General features: G+C 39.5%; 1 protein-coding gene across 2 annotated transcripts in view; it reads left to right on the plus strand.

Annotated features, from left to right (window-relative positions):
• The window catches only part of ccdc178 (coiled-coil domain containing 178), a 309,293-nt gene that overhangs the window by 59,117 nt on the left and 237,852 nt on the right, over positions 1-12,324 (plus strand). For both annotated transcript variants that reach the window (XM_073043130.1, XM_073043139.1), the window contains exons 10-11: positions 7,893-8,046; positions 10,305-10,400. In XM_073043130.1, coding sequence (XP_072899231.1) covers positions 7,893-8,046; positions 10,305-10,400 — 250 coding nt within the window. The remainder of the gene's footprint in view (positions 1-7,892; positions 8,047-10,304; positions 10,401-12,324) is intronic.

Here is a 12,324-nt window from a genome sequence, read left to right on the forward strand (position 1 = left end):
TGTGAAGTGTTGTACCTTGGTAGGTCAATTGCAAAGAGAAAGTACACAGTTAAAGGCAAGATCCTTCACAAAGTTGGTGAGCAGATAGGTCTTTGGGTCCATTTCCTTAGCTCCTGAAAGTGACCACAGAGGTTGATAGGGTGGTTAAGTAGACATGTGGCTCGCTTGCCTTTATTAGATGAGGCACTGAGTCCAAAGGTCAAGAGGCTATGTTGTAGATTTATAAAACTCGCATTTAGGCTGCATCTGCAGAATTGCATACAGTTCTGGTTGCCCCATTATAGGAAAGGTGTTGAGGCTTGATACTGCTTGGATTAGAGGGCATGTGCCTCTGTAGAGGATGAGAGGTTGGACAAACCGGGGTTCTTTCTTCTGGAGCACAGAGGTTATGGAGATCTGATAGAGGTTCAGAAGAATTTCCCAGGGTTGAAATGTCTAAATCCAGAGGGCATGCATTTAATATGAGAGGACATAATTTCAAAAGAGATGTGAGGGCAAGTTTTTTAAAAAAAATACAGAGTGGTAGGTGCCTGAATTGTGCTGCTTGGGGTGTGGTGGAAGAGGGGAAAAACTAAAAAAAGAATTTTAGGAGACATTTAGATAGGCAAATGAATGTGAGGAAAATGGAAGAATATGGCATTGTGTAGGCAGAAGAAATTAGTTACCCATTTGATTACTAATTTAATTGATTCAACACAACATCATGGGCTGAAGGGTCTATGCCTGTGCTGTACTGTTCAATCATCTATCTTCTAACTCATGTTCCAAATATTTATTTATTAATTATTTTCTCTTTTTACTTTTTTGTATTTGCACTATTTGTCATCTTCTACACATTGATTGTTTGTCCATCATTATGTGCAGTTTTTCATTGATTATATTGCATTTCTTTATGTTAACTGTGAATGCCCACAAGAAAATGAATCTCAGAGTAGTATATGGGGAAATACATGTATTTTGATAATAAATTTACTTTGAACTTTGAAATCTTGCATTTATTTAGCATTCTGTTCAGTTTCTTGGAGAGGGTGATCAAAGTTAGGAATTTTTTGGATAAATTTTTAGTATGATTTAATTATAATGTATAAAAGGACAATAATAATCAAATATCATTGTAACACAACAGAAGTTGGAAGGCAAGTCATTTTCAAACTAATTGCATCAGCACATTTGATTTTTGTAGAGCGGATTATTGTCTTTTGAACTTATCTGAATTATAAACTCTTCTTGGGCTTCCACCCGGGTACAGGGATTGATCTTAGTTGGTGTTCCGATGACAAATCCTGCTATCTTCATCAGGGATAATGCCTGGGCATGTCTAGTCTGGTGGTATATATGCCCCTGTCATCCATCCATCCTTATTGGTTAGTCCTCATTCAAACTGGCTTCTACTCTGCCACCTTGTTTACAATTCAATTTCAGTTCTTACTTAGAACGAGACATTTGTCTTTATTAAAATTCTTTTTCTCTAGTTTTGTTTCAATGGGCTCCTTCACTAGGTGGTCCCAAAAGCCATTGGCACAAAACAGTAGATTTGTGCCTTCAAAGTCAATCCTATGGCCATTGCGGATGCACCTCCTGTGCTCCTTGATGCAGGTTTCATCATGCATCCCATCTGGCTGATATAAGCTGCTCCACATTCACATGGAATCCTGTAAGTGCCAACTGTACTGAGTCCGTGACCTGCATAAGCCATAACTTGAGCTTCCTTTCATGTTTATGGATGGTATTTCTTTAGGATCCTGGCAATCTTTCCAGAAACTGTGGAAATATAGGGATGACGGGCGGTAATGACAGGTTCCTCCTTGTTGTTGGGTTTCCTGGTTTTTCCGTCAGCCCTTCTAAGGGCCTAAATGATCTCCTTCACTTTGTAGCCATTCTGTAGGAATGTCATGCATAATTGTCTTATTTCCTCATGAAGATTCTCTGGGTCCGAAATAGTTTTCGCATAGTTAATCAAAGTAGAAAGAACCACTCTACGCTGGGAGGTGTGATGGTGACTGCTATTGTGGTACGAGCCTGTGTGAGTGGGTTACTGAGAGACACTATGTCCAAGTCCACCATCCTGTTTCCATCATATTAGAATGTCCAGGAACTGATGACGTTGGAGTATGCAGGACAGCTGGCATTTACAAGATTCCCTGTGAATGTGGAGCAGTGTATATTGGCCAGACAGAACGCAAGGTGGAAACCCACATCAAGGAGAATAAGAGGTGTATTTGTTTGGGTTCCCTGGAGAAGTCGGCAATAGCAGAACATTGCAGTTGCAATGGCCATAGGACTGATTTGGACATCACAAAACTACTGTGTTGTGCCAGTGGCTTTGCGAGTACCTGGTGCAGGGAGCTGTTGAAATAAAACTAAAGAATGTATATTTTGCACGGATGTCGTTTGCTGATATTCTGTATGTACAGAGACTGGACCATGGGCCGCAGTGTCGCCTCAGAGGGACAGTGGAGGAGGTGTGCTCCATCACCGCTGTTCACTCAACAGGGGACAAACTCTATTGTGGTAAACTGTAAATTGATGGCATGAGTTTTGGACTCTGGTTGCGCAATTGTGATACCATTTGTGCTGGCTGTCCTTTGTGTACTTTGTGCTGTGTGTGTGACTGTTGATACTGTGCGTTTTGCACCTTGACCCCAGCTGTTCCGTTTGGCTGTATTCCATAAGACCATAAGAGATAGGAGCTAAGTTAGGCCATTTGGCCCATTGAGTCTGCTCTGCCAATTCATTATGGCTGATCCCATTTTTCCTCTCAGTCCCAATCACCTGCCTTCTCCTGCCATGAATGGGCAATCATTCATGCCCTGACCAATCATTAAGCCATTAACCTCTGCCTTAAAAAGACATAAAGACTTGGCCTCCACAGCTGCCTGTGGCAACAAATTCCATAGATTTACCACTCTATCTGGCTAAAGAAATTCCTCCTCATCTCCATTCTAAAAGGACACCCCTGTATTCTGAGGCTCTGTGCTCTGGTCTGTTCTCTCCTGGATACTCATGTATGGTTAAATGTCAATTAAACTTGAATTGAATTAAAATGAAGAATTGATTCCTAAATATATAACCATATAACAATTACAGCACGGAAACAGGCTATCTCGGCCCTTCTAGTCTGTGCCGAACGCTTACTCTCACCTAATCCCACTGACCCGCACTCAACCCATAACCCTCCATTCCTTTCCTTTCCATATACCTATCCAATTTTGCTTTAAATCACAGTACTGAACCTGCCTCTACCACTTCTACTGGAAGCTCATTCCACACAGCTACCATTCTCTGAGTAAAGAAATTCCCCCTCATGTTACCCTTAAACTTTTGCCCCCTAACTCTCAACTCATGTCCTCTTGTTTGAATCTCCCCTACTCTCAATGGAAAAAGCCTATCCACGTCAACTCTATCTATCCCCCTCATAATTTTAAATACCTCTATCAAGTCCCCCCTCAACCTTCTACGCTCCAAAGAATAAAGACCTAACTTGCTCAACCTTTCCCTGTAACTTAGGTGCTGAAACCCAGGTAACATTCTAGTAAATCTTCTCTGTACTCTCTCTATTTTGTTGACATCCTTCCTATAATTCGGTGACCAGAACTGTACACAATACTCCAAATCCGGCCTTACCAATGCCTTGTACAATTTTAACATTATATCCCAACTCCTATACTCAATGCTCTGATTTATAAAGGCCAACATACCAAAAGCTTTCTTCACCACCCTATCCACATGAGATTCCACCTTCAGGGAACTATGCACCATTATTCCTAGATCACTCTGTTCTACTGCATTCTTCCATGCTGTACCATTTACCATGTACCGTAGATTCCGTACTACAGAGCGCACCTGATTAAAAGCCGCAGGCTCTAATTTTAGAAAGAAAATCAATTTTGTACTTGTACAAGCCGCACCGGATTTTAAGCCGCAGGTGTCCCACGTTGTAATATGAGATATTTACACAGAAAGATATTACACGTGAGGATTTTTTAACTTTTAATTAAATCCGTATGGTAACATAAACAAATACATATTGCAAATGCTTTTTTTCGAACCGTGCCTGTAACACGGCTACTTTTAAATATACATACGTATCGGTAACACACAAATTACGTTGCGTATACTTTTTTACTGAACAGTGCACGAACAACATTCCAATATCTCCTAACGACTGGTAAAAAAATATATATACTGCAGCCTACCAGGAAAAGTTATTGATTGCCTTTAACTTAAAAGCAGCGTTCTCGCGCGGGTCTAATGCGCTCGTCTAATGCGCTCCCCCCCACCTTTCCGTTTATCGCAAACCGGTATTTCCCACAAGACGTGGCGAAACCAGATGTGACGTCATAGCATCCCGGGATGTAGTACAGAAAACAAATATAGTTAAAACACTTCTAACTTTAACTAGAAAATACTAACAAATGAATTACTAAGCGAAAATATTATAAACTAAATAACTGCCATAAAGGCAGCACAATGCTTTTCTTCGAGTGTTTTCCATGTTGATGAGGGTGAGTACAAATGACTGATTTACAATAATTTAATTGTGAAAGTGCACTTGATTTATCGTACAATTTCATTGGACCTCTGTGAACTACTCATCAATTTTATTGGTCTACTGTTACGAGGCAAAATGTTTTTGGCGGCATGAAAAAAAACCATGCATTAGCCGCACCGTAGTAAAAGCCGCAGTGTTCAAAGCTGTTCAAAGCGTGGGAAAAAAGTAGCGGCTTATAATCCGGCATCTACGGTATGTCCTATTTGGATTATTCCTACCAAAATGTAGCACTTCACACTTATCAGCATTAAACTCCATCTGCCATTGCTCAGCCCACTTTTCTAACTGGCCTAAATCTCTCTGCAAACTTTGAAAACCTACTTCATTATCCACAACACCACCTACCTTAGAATCATCTGCATACTTACTAATACAATTTACCACCCCATCATCCAGATCATTAATGTATATGACAAACAACATTGGACCCGGTACAGATCCCTGAGGCACACCACTAGTCACCGGCCTCCAACCTGACAAACAGTTATCCACCACTACTCTCTGGGATTTCCCATCCAGCCACTGTTGAATCCATTTCACTACTTCAATATTAATACCTAATGATTGAACCTTCCTAACTAACCTTCCGTGCGGAACCTTGTCAAAGGCCTTACTGAAGTCCATATAGACAACATCCACTGATTTACCCTCGTCAACTTTCCTCGGAACCTCTTCAAAAAATTCAATAAGATTTGTCAAATATGACCTTCCACGCACAAATCCATGTTGACTGTGCCTAATCAGACCCTGTCTATCCAGATAATTATATATACCATCCCTAAGAATACTTTCCATTAATTTACCGACCACTGACATCAAACTGACAGGCCTATAATTGCTAGGTTTACTCTTAGAACCCTTTTTAAACAATGGAACCACATGAGCAATACGCCAATCCTCTGGCACCATCCCTATTTCTAATGACATTTGAAATATTTCTTGTCAGAGCCCTTGCTATTTCTACACTAACCTCCCTCAAGGTCCTAGGGAATATCCTGTCAGGACCCGGAGATTTATCCACTTTTATATTCCTTAAAAGCACCAGTACTTCCTCCTCTTTAATTGTCATAGTTTCCATACCTTCCCTACTTGTTTCCCTTACCTTACACAACTCAATATCCTTCTCTTTAGTGAATACCAAAGAAAAGAAATTGTTCAAAATCTCCCCCATCTTTTTTTCGGCTCCACACATAGCTGTTCACTCTGATTCTCTAAGGGACCAATTTTATCCCTCACTATCCTTTTGCTATTAATATAACTGTAGAAACCCTTTGGATTTATTTTCACCTTACTTGCCAAAGCAACCTCGTATCTTCTTTTAGTTTTTCTAATTTCTTTCTTAAGATTCTTCTTACATTCTTTATATTCCTCAAGCACCTCATTTACTCCATGCTGCCTATATTTATTGTAGATATCTCTCTTTTTCCTAACCAAGTTTCCAATATCCCTTGAAAACCATGGCTCTCTCAAACTTTTAACCTTTCCTTTCAACCTAACAGGAACATAAAGATTCTGTACCCTCAAAATTTCACCTTTAAATGACCTCCATTTCTCCATTACATCCTTCCCATAAAACAAATTGTCCCAATCCACTCCTTCTAAATCCTTTCGCATCACCTCAAAGTTAGCCTTTCTCCAGTCAAAAATCTCAACCCTGGGTCCAGTCCTATCCTTCTCCATAATTATATTGATTATGGCATTGTGATCACTGGACCCGAAGTGCTCCCCAACACATACCTCCGTCACCTGATCTATTTCATTCCCTAACAGAAGATCCAACACTGCCCCTTCTCTAGTTGGTACCTCTTTGTATTGCTGCAAAAAACTATCCTGCACACATTTTACAAACTCCAAACCATCCATCCCTTTTACAGTATGGGCTTCCCAGTCTATGTGTAGAAAATTAAAATCTCCCACAATCACAACCCTGTGCTTATTACAAATATCTGCTATCTTCTTGTAAATTTGCTCCTCCAATTCTCGCTCCCCATTAGGTGATCTATAATACACCCCTGTAAGTGTTACTACTCCTTTCCCATTCCTCAATTCCACCCAAATAGCCTCCCTAGACGAGCTCTGAAATCTATACTGCCAGAGCACCGCTGTAATATTTTCTCTGACAAGCAACGCAACACCTCCCCCTCTTGTCCCTCCGATTCTATCACACCTGAAGCAACGAAATCCAGGAATACTTAGTTGCCAATCACACCTCTCCTGCAACATGTTTCACTAATAGCTACAACATCATATTTCCAGGTATCAATCCATGCTCTAAGCTCATCCACCTTTCTTGCAATGCTCCTAGCATTAAAATAAATGCATTTAAGAAATTCTCCACCTCTTCCCCTTTGTTTATCTCCAACAGTACAAAGAACTTTACTGTCTTCTTTTTCTTCCTTCTCCCATACATCTGTTACTACACTCTGGCTCCCCTCCCCCCTCATTTCTAGTTTAAATCCACTGGAACCTCTCTAGCAAACCTACCTGCAAGAATATTTGTCCCCCTCCAGTTCAGATGTAAACTGTCCCACCGGAACAGGTCCCACCTTCCCTGGAAAACTGCCCAATTATCTATAAATCTGAGGCCCTCCATCCTACACCATGTCTTCAGCCACATGTTGATCCACACTATCTGACTATTTCTAAAACCACCTGTACGTGGCACTGGTAGCAACCCTGAGATTGCTATCCTGGAGGTTCTGTCCTTTAACTTCGCACCTAGCTCCCTAAACTCACCTTTCAGGACCTCCTCACTCTCCTACCCACGTCATTGGTCATAGTTTCATATATTCATCTAGCTAGCTATTAGTTACAAAAGGCAGCAAGCCAAAGATTCTTTTCTACTGAAAATATAACTAAAAGTTTAATATATTATACACATACTAGTAAAAATACATGTATCCGATTATTTTTATCATATATATATGGATGACAGTTATTATTTAATATTAATCTGAACAAATATATATTTTATCAGTTACAAAGTGCTGGAGGATCTCAGCAGGTCAGACAGCATCTATGGAGAAGAGTACAGTTGGCGTTTCGGGCCAAGACCCTTCATCAGGTCTCAGAGTACAGTCAACGTTTTGGGCTGAGACCCTTCATTGGAACTGAGTTTTTCCAGGCATGCTGAGTTCCTCCAGAATTTAATGTGTATTACTTGGCTTTCCAACATCTGCAGATTTTCTCTTGTATTTAGAATTTAATTGTTTTGCTCTGTGCACTACACAAAAACATGTCTATGCTAAAACCTCTGGACAGAAATATGTCTGTGCAGGAAAGAAATAGTTCTCTATGAGCTTCAGAACTGTTTTGTAACACATCATCTTTCTATTTAAAGCAAGGACATAATCACAGCCAAAACTGTATTTGAAATATATACTACTCAAGAACAAAAAATTCAGGATCAGATTGTAGAAGCAGAAAAGTCACAGAAAAGACTTACCGATGAATTGGTTGATTTGGAATTTCAGCAGAATATAAAGAAAGACAATGCAAGTATTTAATTTGCTTTTGTTTTACCTGTGTTGAATCTCTGAGTGTATGCTTCTATTGAGTAGTGTGCCCATGATTTATATGCTCTGGAATATGTGAGGAATTGTTTGGGGAAAGTAATTTTGAGAATTTTTAACTAACATGTGAACTCTAAAGTGACAAGGTTTGAAAATATAAAAAATGTCTTATAAAATTTGAAATAAAGAACCCTGAGCAAAATAATGGCTGGGAGTTTGCTTGAGCATATTTCAAATCTGACACTGTGGCTTCATTAGAGGTGTGATGGAAACTGACAAGTGAGTGTTCTATATGTTATTGGACTGACTGCAGGCCAGACATTGATATTGAAAGAGGAATTGAGTCTTTTAAGTACTATGTGGTTGATCATGTATCTCTGCCTAGAAATTTAAGCTTTTTTTGAGATTCATGTATTTGAAAATCAATTTTTATTTACTGAATTGAAATACAGTGACCAATTTTGGATAATATTGTGTCATATCTGAAAGTCATCCAGGCATTGTTGGATGTCAGTTGCTGACACATCCTGATGCTTTTTGAAACGTAAATCCATAAACAATGCAACTTTTAATATGAAATGTTGCAAAAGAACTTGGACCATTGTTGTTCAAAAAGGTCCATTATTAGTATTTCCAGGGTAACTGTCTTTTGAGAACAGTACCAGGCCAGGACAGCTGCAGATAAGTTAATTACTCACTGTCAACATTGGGTACCAACCCTGCCTGTACTGTATTAACCCCACCACATCTTCAGCCCATTTTAAAACTGACCCTTTCTCTCAATGGTGTGGACATATGCTCAGTTCCACTAGTTATGATCACAAAATCCACTCTTGTTGAGGCCCTCTTTTGCACTAGGTTTTCACATGACAATCTCTTTCCAAATCTGCAGAGTTATATTCTGGTGCTTACTACTTGAACCATCACCCTCCCACTAAACACACCAGCCATACAAGTCAAATCATCATCCCCCAGGGTACATCATGGTCTTTATTCCAGTTCCCACTTTTCTCCTGTTTCTAGTCTCCTTCTCTGGTCCTACTATTCAATCATATGCCTGGCCTTTTTCATGCCCACCATCCCTTCAAAACTGTTGGCAACTGGCTGGTTGCGATCTCACTATCAAAACTCTGTTGGTTCGTTCCCTGAACTCTCATTTTAAAAAAAACTTTCAGTGTAATGTTAGTTTCATTTTTAGCCAGTTATTTTCTAAAAGGTATTCCTTAAGAATTATACTCAAAGGAACAAGTTATTTGATAGATATCAAATTCCAATTGTAAACAATTTAGTGTTTGTCTAACAAGGCAATTCTTGATATTTTCAAACATCAAGTGATTACTTTAGTTCAATTTTCTTCTATTTCTGCTCTTGCAGAAGTGAATGCAATATTAAAACAGTGGTATAAGAACTTCCCGTTAACCTTACCAACATTCATTTCTAGGCTCATGTACCAAATGTTTTAGAGTACAAGGAAGCCATCTGGCAACTGTGGCAGTTTAAATTTCTAACATACCTTCCTGATGCCTTCCATGTTATTTTTCTTAATTGTTTTAACATAAATCAAATTTTTAAACATTTTCATCTTTCACCACTTAATAATCCTCAGATTAAAAGGTATCCTCATAACTTCTTATTTCTTTCTTTGGTGATCTTAAATTTCTATCATCAGAAAATTATCCATAGCTTGCTTGCTTATTGCTCATAATGCCACTGACATTTCGAGCAGCAATGAAGGCCCTCCATCTCTGTCTGTCCAGACCATCACACACAGGTGTAGAAGGATTCATAATTGCTGTTTCTGTAACAATTCTTTGACCATTCAGGGTTGTTAGCCCCAAATTAACCACAGGCTTTCAACATTTATCTGGCCAGAGCCTTCACTTTTGAACACCTGTATCAAATTTAAGCTTATCCTTTAATGAAAGTGGCCCAGATGTTCTTGTTTCCTAATGACTGAGAAGTCCAAGTAATGACTAAGAGGTATCTGTCAGAGAACTCAGATTTAAGGCAACTAGCATTAGAGCCAGATGCTAAATGAAGTTAGAAAAATTGCATATGTTATGGTCGGACCACAGAGTATATTGCCTCAAAATGTACTGAATGGCCTTATATGGTGATTTTATGATTCTGCCTACTTAAAAATTGTGAATTGTTTAGGATAATAAAAAAGAAATTACTTTAGTGGTACTGTTAAAAATTGGAATAATATTTATTGGCTTTGCTTGTTTTCCCCCCAACAGATACAACAATTGAAAGCTAAAGTTACAGATAAATATGTTGAGATCAAAATGCTAACAGCGTCTTGCACTGAAATTGAACACGCTATTAGAGATAAAGTAAGAGACTATTGTTTATCCATTTTAAAAAATCTGAGGGAGATCTTTTCTCCACCTATTTTAACATGTAAGAATGTTTTTCAACCCACTTATGCTTTATTCCAAAGAAAAGATGATCCCATGGAAAAATGTATGGATACATGTTTTAATACCATACGATCTAGGCGCAAAATTATGCCATTTAGCCCATCTAGTCAGCTTTGCCACTTCATCATGGCTGATCCATTTTCCATCTTAGCCCCAATCTCTTGCCTTCTCCTTCTCCCTGTATCCTTTCATGCTCTGACTAATCAAGAATCTATCAACTTCTGCCTTAAATATATGTAAAGATGGCCTCCACAACCAAAACACATTACAATTTTCTGAGCTTGATATTATAAAGCTGGTCATTGATCAATTGAAGAATTTTCTAATCATTGAACAGAAGAAATAAAAAGAATGACAGCAGTAATAGGGGACTCTATAGTTAAGGGGACAGATAGGTGATTCTGTGGACACCATAAGGAGACATAGATGGTAGTTTGCCTTCCAGCTGCCAGGTTCTGCGATGTATCGGAATATCCTGAAAAGGGAGGGTAAGCAGCTACAAGTCGTGGTACATGTTGTTGCTAACAACATAGAAAAAACATAGAAAACCTACAACACAATACAGGCCTTTTAGCCCAGAAAGTTGTGCCGAACATATCCCTACCTTAAGAAATTACATAGCCCTCTATTTTCTAAGCTCCATGTACCTATCCAAAATCTCTTAAAAGACCCCATCGTATCCGCCTCCACCACCGTTGCTGCCAGCCCATTCCACACACTCACCACTCTCTGAGTAAAAAACATCCCTGATATCTCCTTTGTACCTGCTCCCCAGCACCCTTAAACCTGTGCCCTCTTGTGGCAGCCATTTCAGCCCTGGGAAAAAATCTCTGATGATCCACACGATCAATGCCTCTCATCATCTTATACACCTCTATCTGATTACCTCTCATCTTCAGTCACTCTAAGGAGAAAAGGCCAAGTTCATTCAACCTGTTTTCATAAGGCATGCTCCCCAATCCAGGCAACATCCTTGTAAATCTCATCTGCACCCTTTCTATGGTTTCCACATCCTTCTTTTAGTGAGATGACCAGAACTGAGCACAGTACTCCAAGTGGGGTCTGACCAGGGTCCTATATAGCTGCAACATTACCTCTCGGCTCCTAATTTCAATTCCACAATTGATGAAGGCCAATACACCGTATATGCCTTCTTAATCACAGAACTAGAAAAAGGGAGGATGTCCTGAAAACAGAATACAGGGAGTTAGATAGATAGATAGATACTTTATTCATCCCCATGGGGAAATTCAACTTTTTTTCCAATGTCCCATACACTTGTTGTAGCAAAACTAATTACATACAATAGGAAGGAAGTTGAGAAGCAGGACCTCAAGTGTAGTAATCCCAGGATTGCTGCCTATGCCACGTGACAGTGAGGATAGGACTAGAATGAGTTGGCAGATAAATGCGTGGCTGAAGAATTGGAGCAGGGGACAGGGATTCAGAATTCTGGGGTAGGTGTGACTTGTACAAAGGGACGGGTTACACTTGAATCTGAGGGGTACTAATATCCTTGTGGGTAGGATTGCTAGGACTGTTGGGAATGGTTTAAACTAAAATGGCAGGAGGATGGGAACCAGTATGATAGAGCTGACAGTGAGCCAGCAGATATACAAGATGAGTGTAACTTGAATGTAAGGAAGGACAAGCCAATGATTGGATACAAATGCAGAGAGTACAAAGAATTGAATCGATTGTTAGGGATGAGATTACGGAATACCTGGAGGCACATGACAAGATAGGGCAAAGCCAGCATGGTTTCTTGAAAGGAAAATCCTGCCAGACAAACTTACTGCAATTCTCTGAGGAAATAACAAACAAGGTAGACAGAAGA

Source organism: Hemitrygon akajei, chromosome 1 (assembly GCF_048418815.1).
Source record: "Hemitrygon akajei chromosome 1, sHemAka1.3, whole genome shotgun sequence".
Lineage (NCBI taxonomy): Eukaryota > Metazoa > Chordata > Chondrichthyes > Myliobatiformes > Dasyatidae > Hemitrygon > Hemitrygon akajei.